Source organism: Lissotriton vulgaris, chromosome 9 (assembly GCF_964263255.1).
Source record: "Lissotriton vulgaris chromosome 9, aLisVul1.2, whole genome shotgun sequence".
Taxonomy (NCBI): Eukaryota; Metazoa; Chordata; class Amphibia; order Caudata; family Salamandridae; genus Lissotriton; species Lissotriton vulgaris.
The window spans coordinates 594,921,626-594,939,578 of record NC_141697.1 but is presented as its reverse complement, the minus strand read 5'-3'; the positions used below and the strand labels follow the sequence as shown (position 1 = coordinate 594,939,578).

Sequence of the window (17,953 nt, the reverse complement as noted above, 5' to 3'; positions counted from 1 at the left end):
GATGCTGACCTGGACCGCTCAGGTGAGGGGCGGGGGTCCAGGGGGGAGTATGGATTGCAGGACTTTATTTCTGCCCTGGGGCTTAGAGACATCTGGCGCACACACCACCCCATACATTATTCTCGGCTAGACATGGGTCCCTTTCCCGGCTAGACCATTTCTTAACGCGTGCGGACCAGCTGGGCGACTTTGCGGGCCTCATCTCCTGGCCCCAGGAATCTCCGATCATTACCCAGTTGGGGTTACGATCAAGGGGACAGCGATTAACAGGGCCTCCTTCCCGAGGATTGATCCGTGGTGCATTCGCAACAACACCATAAGTGATAAGCTCCGGGAGGGCTCCCAGCTATACTTTGAGGAGAATAAAGGATCAGTAGAGTCCAGTAACACGCTCTGGGAGGCCTTCAAAGCTGTTCTAAGGGGACAGGCCCGGCGCTGATAGGAGCAAAGAGGAAGGAAGAATCCCTGCAGGTTACCCGGTTGGAGGGGGAGATTGAGGAGATAGAGACGGGGGCAAGTGCAACGCCAACGGCAGATAGAAGACACAACTTGGCCCTTAAACAGAAGGAGCTCAGGGCTCTAGCAGAAGGCGAGGCACGGGCCTACTCCATTGCCACACAACACAGAATCTACAATGTGAGTGATAAGGCTCTTAAGCTGCTGGCGTGGCTCGGACGCTGAGACAGGGAGCGCTCTTGGGTGGCCGGGGTGCGCGCCAAGCAGGCTCACTGGCCTCAGACAGCACAGATATAGCGGAAGCTTTCGCATCCTACTACGAAGGGGTTTACACCCCGGTCTGCACCCACACTGAACAAGACTGCGCAGAATTCTTGCAGGATTTTGCGCTCCCCACCTTATCCCAAGAGCAAACAGGTCGACTGGAGGCTGACCTCACATGGGAGGAAATAGTGTTAGCCCTTGGCTCCCTCCAGTCTGGGAAGGCGCAGGGGCCCAACGGTCTCCCGGTGGAGCTTTTCAAACGACAGGCCAACATCATCATCGGCCCACTCCTACAGATGTACTGGGAAGCGCGAGAGGAGGGTAGGCTGCCGCCTGACCAAGGAGAGGCCACAATGGTAATAATCCATAAAACGGGAAAACCGGCTGATCATTGTTCATCCTACCGCCCAATCTCACTTATAAATGTAGAACCCAAAGTCTTAGCCAAGGCCCTGGCGTTCAGGCAGCTATCGGTCCTGCCAGATTTAATACACGTAGACCAGTCCGGGTTTATGCCACGTAGGAGCACCCAACATAATTTACGCGCCTCTATGGAGTACTATACATGACAGAGGATGTGGGGGACACCCAGACAGCATTGATGGCGCTGGACGCCTCAATGGCTTTTGATAGTATTGAGTGGCCCTACTTGTTTATGATGCTCGAGTGATTGGGATTTGGTCCTATATTCTGCAGTTGGGTTCGGCTTCTATATGACCAACCGGTGGCGAGGGTGAGAGTTAACGGTGCGGTGTCTAGAGCCTTCCCGCTACGGAAGGGCACTAGGCAAGGGTGTCCTTTGTCCCCACTCCTTTTCGCATTAGCCCTGCTGCCACTAGCGCACTGCATTAGGAGGGACAGATCGTTTTGGGGCCTGGCGTTGAGTGATGAGTGGGAGGAGCGTATTTCTTTATACGCAGACAATATCGTGTTATATATGGCCCAACCATACCACTCGATCGCACAGGCCCTACACCTCTTCAAGTTATTTGGTAGTTACTCAGGCTACACGATTAATTGGGGGAAGTCAGTGATTTTCCCACTCTCAGGCTCTCCACCGAGAATCCCGACCTGGTGTCCTGCTTCTATCGTTCTGGACGGGGCGGAGTTCTTCGCTAGGAACTTGGAACCCCAAATGTTGCATCTTAAAACCGATGTGAACCATTGGAGATCGCTGCCTCTCTCCCTCATGGGTCGGGCGGCAGTGTTCAAGATGCTCGCATTGTTGCGCTTACTTTACATCCTGCAAAATACGCCATATCCGATACCTCCAGGGGTGTTCAAGCGGATAACGCAAGATGTACGCGTCCTGCTCTGGGATGGTGGCAACCCTAGGATAGCACTGCCTATGCTAATGAGGGGGGTCTACGATGGGGGGTTGGCCCTGCCGGACGTCAGGCTGTATTACTGGGCCTCCCAGTTGCAGGTGGTAAACGACTGGGTGTACGCAGATTGGTCGGAACCGGCCTATAGGGTAGATCGGTGGGCCATGACGGGGAGGAACTGCGAGTCCTTGCTTTATGCTCGGAAACAGGAAAGGATTGGCCTGTCCCACACCGGAGTGGTGGTTCAATGCTAGAGGGAGGCCAATACATTTTTGGGGTGGTCGGGCTCCCTAATGGGTAGAACCCCCCTGTGGCATGGAGACCAGTTGAGGGATGTGACTCGCTTGACGGGGTACCGAGGCTGGAAACTTATAAGTATAGAATATCTGAGAGATGTCTGGAAAGGGGAAACCCTGCGATCCTTTGCATACCTTAAAAAGGAGTACGACCTACAGGACTCCCAGCACTATCACTACGTACGCCTTATCCACGCATTACGGGCTCATATAGTGAGCGGCACATCTATCCCAGAGTACTCCCCCATGGAAGATAGGTTACTCCTGGACCCGATAGTGGAGAAGCCCACCTCCACAATATATCGTAAACTCATTAACATGGCGGACCCACTAGCGACGCTGCGAGAGAGATGGGTGGGAGACATTGGTGAATTGGAAGACGAAGACTGGCAGGACGCCCTACAGAGCCCACAGGAAATAGCAATCCGCAGCAGATTCCGGCTGGTGCAGATTAAGATCCTGCACAGAGTCTACTATCCCCGCACCCATCTGTACGCTTGGGGGAGGAGTCAGTCGACCCTTTGTGCACGGGGATGTGGGGAGGAGGGCACCTTCTATCATATCTTATGGGATTGCCCAGAGATAGTTCCCTTCTGGACTAAGGTAGTTGACACAATGACGGCAGTGGTGGGGTCACCGGTCCCGCTGGAGCCCAGGTGGCTACTTTTAATGATTAGAAGGGACTCAGACTGGACTAGGCACAAGTAGATCTGGCTGGCTCTGGCGGCAGGGGTGGCAAAAAGGAATATTGCAAGGGCTTGGGGCTCGCGGACACCGCCTCAATGGGACCAATGGGAGCGAGACATAGACTGGTGCCAAAGGGCCGAAGAAACCATCTACAAAAGCAGGGGATGCGCCAAAAAATGGCAGAAAATTTGGGGGCCATGGCGTAAATACAGGGAGATGAGGGGTGGTGTGGGACTGTAATACCAATTGTCATTTGTCTTACTTGTGCCATCGCAGGTCGATCATTGTCCTGTAAACTGCAATTTCACCCCATGCACTGTGCTAAATGTCCTGTATTGTTTATTGATATGAGCAAAGTTAATAAAAAGATTTATAAAAAAAAAACATACATCAGTACAACATAATAAAACATTTGACACAGCAATATAATTTATAAAACTTTCACATGTAAACGGTGCAAATCCTTCTTAAACAGTCCTAACTTTTATTCAAGAATTAAAAAAATATAATAATAATTTTTCTGGTCAATTAAACACGCGAGAGTAAATGTATTAATGTGTCAGGTATATCTGATCTGTATTCACATTTTAACCTTTAAATATTAACAATACGTGTTTCACTATCCCTAATCCTGAATATCAGCTAGTAAATTAGAAATTAGAAAGTTTAATGCTCTAACCAACCTGCTCCCTTATTGTTCAATGATTTCAGATATCCGATGCATATGATAGAAGAGGATGATGAACTAAGATTTCTATCATTACTAGGAGATGGCTTGAACTATACCAACTAAAGGGTGCAAACAGCTAACCACATTGAGATGTAAACTTCATAACACATACTCCCAACCAACACACGAAGCTAACTTCTGAGCGCATACTTTACTATACCAAAATCCCTCCTAAATATCACAAACAGCATGGGGCACATGCATCAAGCATGTTTGTCTTCGCAAATGGGCCGATTCGCAGAATCGACCCGTTTGTGAACGCAAATAATGCCTTTCAGATGCAGCAAACCCTGTTTTGGGATTCGGTAACCTGTTACGGAATCGCAAGATGGGTTTGAGATTTGCTATTAGGAAGGGGAATGTTTAGGGCGTCCCTTCCTAATACTGAATCGCATCGATATGTAGGAATGTTTTGTGATCGATATGTGGTTGCAAAACATTCGCATTTTACCACCTACTTCAAGTAGGTGGTAACCCATTTGCAGATGGGAAGGGGTCACCAAGGTACCCCTTCCCTTTGTGAATGTTTGTAAAAGCAATTTTTAAGAGCAGGCAGTGATCCCACGGACCACTGCCTGCTCTTAAAAACTGAAAGGAAAACGTTTAATTTTTATAAAGCATCCCGTTTCCCTTTAAGGGAAATGGGCTGCTTCACAAAAAAAATATTGCTTTATTTAAAAGCTATCACAGACATAGTGGTCTACTGACCCAGCAGGCCACTATCCCTCTGAGTTTTGCGATTCCTAGGGGGTCTCAAATTGCGACCTACCTCTTAATAATCATGAAGTAGGCCATTTGCGATCCGATAGGAATCGCAGCAAGTGTTCAAAACACTTTCATGCATGCCGTTTTGTGATTTCCTTATAGCGAATCGCAATGATTCGCAATCAGGGAATCGCAAAACTCTGTATTGATGCATCTGGCCCCAAGCTCCTACAAGTTACTACATTCAGAAAAAAATCTGTAATCACCAGCGTTTCTACTTAGCACATTTATGTTCCTCAAAACACCAACTAAAGGTGTTGGTAGGATTCTATGTGTCACTGCTCTTCGGAAGACTATACGGTCTGCCTGAGACAATGTCACCAGAATTACTTACTTGTAAGGTGCAGGTTTTCCTCGTGGGGAAAGGTGGCTGAGCTGCAGTCCCAGAGGTCACTGAGGAGGTTTGCAAAGAGGCCGGTCCCTCTGCGCAGAGGGTTCAACATTGGGCATGGGGTGTACCTCCAGATCCTCCTGGAGTAGTCTGCTTGGAACTTGGTGAGCCGTAAACAGCTGCTGAAGGGCACACCTGTGTAGTAGGATGACAAGGAGCATGGACTGGCCTAGGGTAGAGAAAGAGATAGGCAAGATAAAAACTTTTGTGGCCATCATGATATCCAGATCCTATAGGCTCACATAACTGAGGGTTACACCAATGTCAAAGGTGTGGGCTTCAGACAGCAGGGCTATCTTGGTTCACAGATCTTACGGTTTATGGTCAGGTCAACATGCCATCTGCCTCAATGTCTCCATTATGCCTCATCGCTTACCCAAAGCACCATCTGTTACACTGATTTAGTCATGGAACACCCTTATTCATGCAGGGTCCATTCTTATTTGACACACTTGAATAGAACTCTTCCCTTTCCCACATTATGGTGGCATAATACTTACCCTTCAGAATCCTGCTCCACCCTCATTTGTTGGTACCCACCTCCTCCCCTTGCTTCACTTTTGTTTTTCTGTACTCACCTTGTTTTATTACCCTTTCTCATAGCATCCCATTCTGGACTCATACTCTTCCTACTCTGGTTCCTTTTCTGTTCTGCAAACTTTCCAGCTTTGGTTCCTCAACCTGTCCCGTACGCTGGTCAGTGCGACAGACCATGCATCAAACAAAAAATGATGTACTATCATGTTGACAACCTCCAGATCATCAATAATGATCCGGCAAACATTGTAGAGGCTTAGGCCTCAGACAGCAGAGCTATCCCAGGAGATGTAGCTGTGGTAATGAAGAAGGATGCTTCATGGTCCATGTAAGTATTAAAAAGGTTTATTCAGGATAAGTTGTAATGATGTAAAGTAGAGCTCCACAAGGGGCAGCCTTCCTGCTGCTCAGCCCATCCTCTAACTGACACTTTCCACATCCAGGCATCCTTACATTCCACTACATCACCATGCAGCCCAACATTCCACAGCACATTCACACTGGCTGAGCAGCAGGTATAACACACCTCATTTTCTTTGTACAAATGACAAAGAAGCTCTAAAAATAATAATAATAAAAATAGTGCATGCAAAAGATGACAATAAAATTATTGCATGCAACACAGAGACATCAGAACAAATGCAAGCAAATAAAAAATAATCATTGCTGCAAAGCGCTGATGCCAAAGCATGCAGATAATAGATGGAAACATTTCATGCATGTGTAGAACAAATGATAAAATAAAGAAATTAAAAAGGGATAAACCTTCTTTTAACAAACCAAAGAAAAGTAGACACTACCACACCACAAAACACACACTAAACCTAGATACCAAAAAACAATCTGGCTGGCCAGGCTAACAAGAAAGTGGTATGATGGATACCAACTTCACAGAGCGGTAAGAAACCATGCAACCCTGGTGCTCAGCCCATCCTCCAACTGACACTCTCCACAACCAGGCATCCTCACATTCCATCACAATGCACGCCAATATTCCACAGCACATTCACACTGGCTGAGGAGCAGGTATAACAGTAGCGTTCTTAAGGGATGGCCCTTAGTTGGCCGAACGACCAGTAACAAGTACCACAGACTTCAAACTGCACAGGTATCTCTGAGATTACACAAACTGGACAGGCTCATGCAGCAGAGATCTATCAGATCCACAGATCGGCTGCCTCACCTTTAAATCCTTATCTGGTTCCTGTCCTGTCTTTTTGAAATCTCTCATCAGGACTTATAGCCCCTCTCGGAACCTGAGATCCTCTCATCTGCACCTCTTACTCACTCCCCCTGTCAAACTCTGCAGATCTGGAGGCCGGAGATTTGCATTTCTGGCCCCCAAACTTTGGAATTCTTTCCCCATCTCTCTCAAAACCTCCAATTCCCTTACCCTCTTCCGTAAATCCCTAAAAACTTGGCTCTTCCCTCAATCTGGCTAATTCCTCCCAGTCCCCCCCCAGCAGTCTGCCAGCGCCAGGAAACCCATGGTGTCAGCGTGCTTTATAAATGTCCCTTACAATACAATACAATACACAGACGCTGAGGTCTTGGGGCTATGACAGCCAATTACATCCCAGTTTATTCAGATCTTGCATTCCTAGGACTAAGGCAACAAACCTAGCTCCAGATTACAGATATTACAAATTAAGGTTTATCCCTGGTTTCTGCTCATAACCATTATCTACCCCTATCTGCTGACATATCTTTGGTTCTGGACTGGTGCTAACCTATGCAGGAGTAGGCTTACAACCTTGGCTAGAGTGCACCACCAACTGTAAGCATATAAAGCATACTTACATATGCGTACTACATCTCCTGGGATATAGGCCATCAACCAGGACTCTCCATCCATTTCTGTCATGTGCTTTCCTTTCAATCTGACTCTAGGTGTAAACCATCTCCTTGCAGTCAGCCTCGAGGCATCAGCAGCAGGTGTTTCTTGGCCTTCCTCAGTTTATTTTTCCGTGAGGGTTCCAGGTCAGTGCTTGCCTTGTGGCGTTTGCAATGGACTTGAAGAGAGTATGACTTATCCAGCATCAGCATCTTTTAACAATTTCTTAATGAGCAGAAAGTTTGAAAGTCTGATTTGGAAGATTTTCCGCAGACAGACGTTGATGAAGGTCTGGATTTTGTTGGTGGTGGTCACTGTTGTCCTCTAAGTTTCTGCTCCATACTGAATGATTGACATTATGTTGGTGTGAAAAAGCCTGATCTCGGTTTGCAGAGTTAGGTCCTTGGAGCTACAGATCTTCTTTAGCTGAATGAAGACAGCCCTTGCTTTGCCTATTCTTGCCTTGATGTCAGCATCTATGCTGCCCTGATTGTCTAAGACAATACCCAGGTAGGTGAACTCCTCAACCTCTTAAATTGCATCACCTGCAAGAGGGACTGCAATTGTGCTGGCTGCGTTAGCCTTCAGGATCTTGTGCTGGTCATACTGCCAAATTGTTGGCTTTCTCTTGCATCTGCAGATGGACATGGTAGAGTAGGACCAAGTCGTCTGCAAAGTCCAGGTGACTGATCTGCGTCCAAGGTGTCCACAGGATTCCATTTCTTCTCCTCAATGGGAATGTCTTCATGATCAGTCTGTGGCCAGCAGGAAGAGAAAAGGAGAGAGCTAACAACCCTGGAAGACTCCAGTCCTCACTTGGAAGGCTGCCAGGAAGCCGCTTGGTCACAGTGCGCTTTATTAAGAATCTTTTTCATTTCATTTTCATTTCATTTCATTTCCATGAGTTGTCCTACATGGACTATCTTGCAGGTCATATATCATAAGAGTTACTGATTATTCGAAAGAGTTTAAGTGGCACACTGTAGTGGAGGAGGACTTTCCAAAGGGTCTCTCATCCATACAGTTGAATGCCATCTCATAGGCAAAAAAGCATTGGAGATCTCATAATTGTACGTGGTGTAAAAATATCAGTAAGAGTTTTTGCTTGAAGCACATATATTTCACTGTTTCAAAAAGGTGTCTAAGGCACAAAAAGGAAAGTAGGCTGGAACCTGACATGGGACAGCTCCAAAGATCTCAACATGACTTGTCCATTTGTCCTATACTAGGTTTGAATAGTTTTTGAAGTCATGTGTTTGATATATATGTATTTTCCAGCTGTGTTCTGCTACTTGTATGTATGCTATTTTTTATTATAAACATAAAATGACAGGCCAGCAATGAAAATAGGACTGAAGAACTCAGAATTTCACCACTTTTCTGCTCACAATAAAGTGTTAATCAAAGTGTGACTCAAAATATGACATAGCTTCTTTTGGCTGGGTTACACATCTTTACATTTACACATTATTTGCTACTGTCATCGTCATCTTTTCACCATCATTTTGCCCGGCCATGCAGTCAGCGTTTCCCATTTTCCTGCAAATTATGCACAAGTAAATTGGGGATAAATGTTTCGAGAGAAACTATTTTGAGTCGGGATAAATGACAACTCATCTTGGGGGCTGTGCATTTGATATTGTGTAAAAATCTTTGGCCACAAGAATAAGTACCAAGGATTGGGATGGTGAGGGTCTTCTATAAGCCCAACTGAGTTACGGAGTGGTATCTAGTACTTGATTTGAAAAACGAAACCATTTTATTTTGCAATTGTGTTTCACTCAAGGACATACTCTAGAGTATAACACTTAGGGCTTGATTAGAAGTAAAGGACGAGAACTTCTCTATGAGACAGTAGGTTGGTTCCAACTGCTGTGCCTGCTTGCGAATCATGAACACGCTCACAAAGGTTTTTTAGTGATTACTGCTACACATTAGAAGAATTCTAACTCAGGGACTTATTGTAAGCTGCTTGGACTATGGCAATGCCCTTTTGGTAGCAGCAAATGAAATGCTACTATCCTAGTGGTTCAGAATATGGCTGCATGTCTGGTTTGTAAACTTCCTCCCTACCCCCAATCAGAAACCACTCTAAAAACTCGTCACTGGCTTCTGGTAAGGAAACATTCCATATTTAAACTCCTATGCCTGGTACACAAATCCTTGTCTGGTGAGTGCCCTGCATATCTTCAAACTCCACCCATATCTTCCTACAAGGAATCTAAGATCGAAAAGCCAACTCTTGCTTTGCCCTCAGCATATATATGCAGTCAAATATGGTGGTCGATCTTTTTCCTATCTTGGTCCCCATCATTGGAATAGACTGCCTTTGTACATTTGGTCTTGCTCAGACTTTCCCCGCTTTAAAAAGCTTCTTAAGACTTGGTTCTTCGGATAAACTGACTCTCCTCTTCTATCTATATTTGCGCACCATCCCCGAGATACCCCTTCAGGGGTGATTCATTGTGTCTATAATATAACATAATAAAGTGCTATTTATCCCATCTGGTAAACAACGATACCCTGGGGTTCGTTATTTATCGAGTGCAAGAAATAGCACCTATTACGAGTTATTAGGGAATAACACACAGATTTTGTTGTTAAACGCACCACATGTAAATACCGTACATATTTTCCCTGTTAAATTTCTGCTGGAGGTTTGACCAGTCAAAATGTAACCAATGTTGGGTTATTTAACACATCTGATAATTATCTGATGCATTCAATAAAACCAAACTTGTAATTCCATCTCGTACTTAAACAGGTGTTTTCGCATTGGACGGAGGTACCCGTCCAACTTGTAATCGGGGCCTTAGCATGAATGGATAAATAAGAAAAAACCTTCTTCACTTCTTTTAGTTTGACAGCACCAAGAGGCCGGATCGGAGACAGGCCCATAGCCAGGAGTATTTGTGTTGGGAGCATTGCTCCCAATAATGAAAGTATGAACAGATGGAGCTGTCTCTCCTTGTGGGTCAAGTTTTACTCGAACTTCTCTACCACACACTTAGGTTTACACTCTTTCCTACACATCCACACCATTTCTACTGATGTTCTATTTGAGTTTCTGCCAGCACAATCACAAGCAGCATAACCATATGTCTGCGTTCACTATGTTTGTGTGTATGTATCACAAAAAGAGTTGTTCTTGCTCTGTACAGGTGGAGTAAAGCATGCAGTTTACCATCCACCTCCCTTGGATAATGTAACACCCAGGCACCATGGCTTTATTGAAAGCTTAAGCTTTCTACAACAATTCTGTTACCTTGTGGTTATTGAAACCACGAAAAGGGAGTTATTTGCTGAATCCTTTATTTTTCAATATATGAGTGACAAATCTGAGTACTGCACTCAAAGCAGGGGGCAGGATCATGGCGTCCAATGGCAGGCCCATAAGAAGCAGATCTTTTTATGTAGGGATGGATTATTTATCCATTAGGGACACACAGGGCATTTTTGTGGTATACCTGTCTGTAATGTTGCCAAGCAGTGGTATTTTGTTTGTGTGATTCAACTGTAGACCAAGACTCCACATTTTTCTTTAGAGTAATATATTTTTCAAAATTAGAAAATTGCAGTTGCCATTATTTAGGGGTTGTTCCAAATTTTAGTGCATGCCCAGAGAAACCATAGTGTAAAGGCGCATTATTCTGTTTATTTTGAGCATTTGACTTCTCATCAAATCTTTGCTGCGCTCATTGTTCTGGAGCAGATTGAGGTAGGTCAATATTCAGTTGCTCTAGCACATGAAATCCAGACCAGATCAGTGCAGACACACAGTCATCAAACTAATCTCTCTGTTCCCTGAATGCACAGAACCTGCCACACAAAGTAGAAGTGGGAGTTTTGTCAGGTAGAGAGGGCTGTGGCATGCTTGGCAGCTACAGCCTCTGCCCAAGGGTGCCCAATGGGGCAGATATCGGCTTATGCAGTAGCTTTTACGCTTCTGAAAGCACTGCCAGTGTAGGCTTTTATTGATGGCTTTGTGAGAAGGTGGCCTGATATGCAGTGGTCACTATTCTAGTGAACACTATGTATCAGTCCAGCAACCCTTATTGATGATTGGTTGTAAGTCAACCTTATAGACCAGCTATCCTAGTAGCGTGGATACGAGCAGTCTAAGGCTAAAGACTCGAGAGGGCGTGTTAAGCCAGCTGTTATACCACATATACCCCTTGAACACCAAGTGAAAGGACACCACACAAGTGTTATGAAAATAAACAGTTATTTATTAAAGATCACAACAGCCCTGTACTCTTTATGAGGACAGGGTACTAAGCACAAACCAAACCTCTTACAAAAATACTTAAGTTAGCACAGTATATACAAATGCCCGAGGGGCACGGAAAACCATATACTTGAAAAGTGGAATGCGAAATTACTAGCAGGTAAGTACAGTACTAATAGGCTTTGGAATCGCTAGGACTTGACTATAGAACCTTCAGATTACTTATAGGAGGCCTAGGGGACTCGGGTGCAGTGTGTGCACTCTCACGCGAGATGCGGGACAAAGTCTATGGTGGAATTGCAAAGTTAGTGTTCTCGGGCGAACCCGACCTGGTAGGGAGAAAACGAAAGTAGATTCTGACCCTTGGATAGTGAGGCTATGCTGGGGCACCGAAATGCCGAAGTTACCTAGCCCAGGGGCTGCAGCTGCATAGGACTCAAAAGACGTCGGGAATCCTCGTTGACGGACCAGGAGCCTGGAAGGAAGAAGTTGCTGGCAGGCGACCAGTGAAGAAAGTTCGGTGGATCCAAGCCTGGATCGATGGAAGATGACACCTGAAAGCAGAGGGGACCAAGTTCGAGACTACTAGCCAGTAGTCAGTGGGCACCAGGAGGGCACCGGATGGTAGCCACCTCGACAAGGCGTGTGGGTGACGCTGGGCTCGGAGATCTCACGGACCAGGAGGCGTTGTCGGCGACCAGGAAGGAGGATCGAGCTGTCCCACGAAGATAGAAGCTGTCGGCGTCGCTGGACCCAGGATTGGGCAACAAAGCCTTGGCAAATTCAAGCCCACGCGGTGGACCTAAAATGGCGTCTGGAGTGGACCAGGAGGGTCCGGGGTGCCTCTCTTCAAGAAGTAAGCAATGGCCAGTCTGGAGCAACCAGACCAGCAGCAGTGATGTCGTCGGGCGTCGTTCAGAAGGCCACAAGCCAGCCGGCTAGTAGCCAAACAACGCGGTGCACAGCAAACAGCAGAAGGGCCCCACGCAGATCGTGGAGATGCAGGGAGGCTGATCTTGGGTGCTGGAGCTGTGCAGGGTCGGGGCTTCTCGGACCCCAAAGCACTCACCCGTGGAGGACACGGTGGGCTTGCAGTAAAGATGTTGTGCAGTCTTGGCGATTGTCGGTCCCTCGAGGTCTCGTCGCACTCACGGTTCTCAGCTTGGCTGTAGAGGTGAGTAGAGGTCAGAGGTGCCAGGGAAGCCGGGTCTCGTCGAGCTGGGTCGTCGGATTCGTGATGAAGGACTTGCAGCAGACCGCAGTGTTCTTTAGGATGGTGCCCGCTTGATGCAGGGTGACTACTCCTTAGCCACAAGGGAGAATCTTGAAGAAGAAATCGTGAAGTCCTTTCGAAGAAAGTCGTGTCTTGATTCCAAAGATGATCTAATTTGAACAGGGGGCCCGCTCCCATCTTTATACTAAAAAAGGGGGCTGACCCGGTGACTAGGTCCTGACTATGGGTGGGACTAGGTGGGGGGTGGTTACACCCCTCAGCCATGCCGGACTTCCCCAGGCCAGGGGCTGGTGTGCCCCTGGAACTGGTTCAGACCGGCCTATGCGTAGTGAGCACCGGGGTGCCACTCAGCAGTCACCTTCCTGAAAAGCCCTGCCTACCCAGGATACACAAAACCATGTCTGGGACGGTGCTAGCACCGCCCCTGACAGGAAACCCTTTGTCCAGGCTCCCCTCGCTGGAAGGACTCCCAGCTGCAGGGGGTCAGACTCGTGTCTGTGGTGGCAGCATCCATTTTGTGGAGCTGAGGCTTCGTTTAACTTTAACCGGGGTTCACAGTTACATACATGTCGTGTCCCTCTAGAAGGGTGGAATGCTAACCCCGTCGCCAGAATTGGCGAGGGGTTAGTATTCCAATTCGTATGACACCTTACTTGACATGTTTTGATAAAGCAATACCAAAGTTAGCATTTAACCGCGAGGATTATAATGCACTTAAGAGTATATGGTATGCGTTATCATGGAACAGCTATTAGGACTGGGTTCCGCAAGCTGCAGACAGGCTCAGCTCATGCCAGAGCACCATCTCACACGATTCCAAGCACTCTGCCTTCAGGATTGTCAAGGCCTGCCATAGGAGTGACTGATAGGAATTCGTGTGTCCATTTTAGGGTTAGGTATAGGTATACTACACCTACAGCAAAGGGTGGTTACACGCCTTTGCCCCAGCTGTCGTGCAGCCAGTTGTGTCAAATTTAGGAGGCCAGCCAGGGGTGGCATAATACATGCTGCAGCCCCTGGCAGCCCTGGGTACACCTATGCCCTGAGTTACAGGGTCTGATAAGGTGGCCCAGTACCAATTGGTAAATGCACCTAGGGTACATGTCGTAATTTAGAAAGAGAACAGCCAGGCTGTGGGTCTGATTGGCAGGCCCACAGCCAGAGAAAGTCGTAAACCAGTGAAACAAAAGCAAAAAATCTGGGTGATCATAGGATTGCAGACCCTACTCTCCTACATGACCCCCCCCCAAACTTTGGGACAATAAGCTAACCTTGACCAGGTGAGTCTTCTTGTTCTAAGTGGAAATATCTGGAGAGCCCATCGGCATTGCCATGATCAGTACCAGGTCTATGTTCCACTGTAAAGTCCATCCCCTGTAGGGAAATAGACCACCTAAGCAGTTTGGGGTTTTCACCCTTCATCTGATTTAGCCACAAGAGGGGCTTATGGTCGGTCTGAATCTTGAAGTGAGTGCCAAACAAGTATGGCCTCAGCTTCTTCAGGGCCCAAACCACAGCAAAGGCCTCCCTCTCAATAGCTGACCAATTCTTCTCTCTGGGGGTCAGCCTTCTGCTTATAAAAGCAATGGGCTGGTCTTGACCATCAAAATTCAGTTGAGAAAGAACAGCTCCCACACCCAACTCAGAAGCATCTGTTTGGACAATGAATGGTTTGGAGTAGTCTGGACTCTTAAGGATAGGTGCTGTGCACATGGCCTGCTTTAGGTCATCGAATGCTTTTTGACAGCCTGCTGTCCACTGAACCTTTTTTGGCATTTTCTTACTTGTCAGTTCATTTAATGGTGTCACAATTGAACCATAGTTCCTGACAAACTTCCTATAGTAACCAGTCAGGCCCAAGAAAGCTCGAACCTGAGTCTGGGTGGTTGGAGGAGCCCAGTCCCTGATTGGCTGTATTTTGCTCTCCAGTGGCTGAACCTGGCCCCCACCTACAAGGTGGCCCAGGTATACAACCTGTGTCTGCCCTATCTGGCACTTGGTGGCCTTGATAGTGAGGCCTGCTGCTTGCAGAGCCTCTAACACTTTCCTCAGGTGGACCAGGTGATCCTCCCAGGTGGAACTAAAGACAGCAATATCATCTAGATATGCGGCACAGAAGTCATCCAGCCCAGTAAGGACTTGATTCACCAACCTTTGGAAGGTGGCAGGTGCATTTTTCAGACCAAAGGGCATTACCACAAATTGATAATGCCCACCAGGGGTTGAAAATGCTGTTTTGGGCTTGGCATCCTCAGCTAACCTGATTTGCCAATACCCAGCTGTTAAGTCAAATGTGCTTAAGTAGTTGGCAGAAGCCAATCTATCTATCAGCTCATCTGCCCTTGGTATTGGGTGGGCATCAGTCTTAGTGACTGCATTGAGACCCCTGTAGTCTATGCAAAACCTCATCTCTCTCTTACCACCCTGGGTGTGAGGCTTTGGCACTAGAACTACTGGACTAGCCCAAGGGCTATCTGAGGGTTCAATGACTCCCAACTCCAACATTTTCTGCACTTCAGTTTTTATGCAGTCTCTAACATGATCAGGCTGCCTGTAGATTTTACTCTTAACTGGCAGACTGTCACCAGTGTCAACCTCATGGGTACACCAATTGGTCTGACTGGGTGTCAGAGAAAACATATGTCTGAAAGACTGAAGAACCTGTTTACAGTCTTTCTGTTGATGCTCAGAGAGGCTGCCACAAAAGACAACACCATCTACTGACCCATCATCAGGATTCTGAGTGAGCAGGTCTGGGAGAGGGTCACTCTCTTCCTCCTGTCCCTCATCTATGGCCATGAGCAAACTCATGTCCTTCCTGTCGACATATGCTTTGAGCCTGTTGACATGGAGCACCCTGTGGGGGCTCCTGGGAGTTCCAAGGTCCACCAGGTAGGTGACCTCTCCCTTTTGCTCAAGAATTGTGTGGGGCCCAGACCATTTGTCTTTGAGTGCTGCTGGGGCCACTGGCTCCAACACCCACACCTTCTGTCCAGGCTGATAAACAGTCAGGACAGCCTTTTGGTCATGCCAAGCTTTTTGAAGTTCTTGGCTGGCCTTAAGGTTTTCTGATGCCTTCTCCATATACTCAGCCATCCTGGAGCGGAGACCAAGTACATAGTCCACTATGCTGGTTGCAGGCTTTTTGAGAGGTCTCTCCCATCCTTCCTTCACCAAACACAGGGGGCCTCTCACAGGATGCCCATACAAAAGTTCAAAAGGGCTGTAGCCAACCCCCTTTTGTGGGACCTCTCTGTAAGCAAACAGAAGGCAGGGAATCAGGACATCCCATCTATGCCTGAGCTTTTCAGGTAGTCCATGAATCATGCCTTTTAGGGTCCTGTTGAACCTTTCAACAAGCCCATTGCATTGTGGATGATAGGGTGTAGTGAATTTGTAATTGACACCACATTCCTTCCACATAGCAGTTAAGTAGCTTGACATGAAGTTTGCACCTCTGTCAGAGACAACCTCCTTAGGGAAGCCCACTCTGGAGAACACTCCAACTAGGGCCCTTGCCACCACAGGTGCTGTGCTGGTCCTAAGTGGAATAGCTTCAGGATACCTGGTGGCATGATCCACTACCACCAGTATAAACTTGTGCCCTGATGCTGTCTGGGGTTCCATTGGACCAACAATGTCAATCCCCACTCTTTCAAAGGGCACCCCCACCACAGGCATTGGTAGAAGGGGGCCTTTGTTGTGCCACCTGACTTACCACTGGCTTGGCAAGTGACACAGGAGCGACAAAACTCCTTGGTATCCTCATTCATGTGAGGCCAGTGAAAGTGTGAGACAAGTCTGTCCCAAGTCTTTGTCTGGCCTAAGTGACCTGCCAAGGGAATCTCATGGGCCAAGGTAAGTAGGAAACCTCTCTGAGACAAGGGTACAACCAGCCTCCTGGTCATGCCAGGCTTGGGGTCTCTTGACTCAGTGTACAGGAGTCCATCTTCCCAGTATACCTTGTGGGTACCTGTGGCGTTCCCAGCAGCCTCAGCAGCAGCCTGCTGTCTGAGGGGTTCAAGAGAAGGGCAGCTTAACTGGTCCTTCCCCAGGTCTTCCCTTGAGGGTCCCCCTGAACCCAAGAATTCAACTTGATCAAGTTCAAACTCTCTGGGCTCAGTTTCCCTCAATTCCTGTAGGTCAGCCTCCTCTGAGACTTGATCCTCAACCTGGGGCAAGGGGAAGGCACAGCCTTAACCCTACTGCTCTTCTTCTTGGGTGGTGTCTGGTCCATTGTTCCAGGATCCAGCACCTGTTCAGTGGGGCATTTCCTGACCTGTGACCTGGTCACAGCAAACACATGTGCTGGCAAGCCTAACATTTCCATGTGAGTCCTCTGCTCCACTTCTGACCATTGTGATGACTCCAAATCATTTCCCAACAAACAATCCACTGGGAGGTCTGAACTAACTACAACCTTCTTTTGGCCAGTTACCCCTCCCCAGGAGAAAGCTACAATTGCCATACTGTGATTGGTAATGACATTGCTTGCATTGGTCACCAGGAATTCTGTACCTGGCATGATCTGTCCAGGGTCCACAAAGTTAGGTGTCACCATTGTGACACTGGCACAAGTGTCCCTATAGGCCTGAGCCATTTTTCCATTAATGAAAGGTGTCTGTCTGTATTTGCCCAAAGTATTGGGACTTATGTCAGGGGACATATCCATATCCCCTGTACTGATAAGGACAGCCTGAGTGAGTGTACCAACTAAGTTGTCACACCCCTCAGAACCCAGGGTTAACCCTACTAAACCCTTGGGAGGTGCACTACCACTGCTGGCTGTACTAGGGGGCACAGGTGCCTTAGGGGCTGCAGTGGCAGGAGTCTGCCCTCCTCCTTTCTTGGTGCACTCACTAAACCAGTGAGTTTTACTTTTGCAGTATTGGCACCACCTTTTAGATTGGCCTTCTTTCTTCTTTTGGGGAGCCTGACCCCCACCCTCTTTGGGTTGTTGGGGACCTGTCGAAGACTTCTGGTCATTTTGTTCCCCCTTAGAATCTTTACCCTTCTGGTCTGCTTTCTTCTGACCACCTTGATTCTGGCCCTGGTTCTGTTTAACTCTTGTTCTAACCCATCTGTCTGCCTTCTTTCCCAATTCTTGGGGAGAGGTCAGATCTGAGTCAACAAGATGCTGATGCAACAACTGGTTCTGACAATTGTTTAAAATTTGTTCTCTCATGATCAAATTGTACAATCCTGT

At 47.3% G+C, this 17,953-nt stretch overlaps 1 protein-coding gene across 1 annotated transcript in view; it reads right to left on the bottom strand.

Moving 5' to 3' along the window:
• LOC147691915 (uncharacterized) overlaps positions 1-17,953 on the bottom strand; it is a 194,282-nt gene that overhangs the window by 127,079 nt on the left and 49,250 nt on the right. Inside the window, exon 4 of the mRNA XM_086936704.1 lies at positions 4,858-5,083. Within this exon, the coding sequence (XP_086792830.1) occupies positions 4,858-5,083 (226 nt within the window). The remainder of the gene's footprint in view (positions 1-4,857; positions 5,084-17,953) is intronic.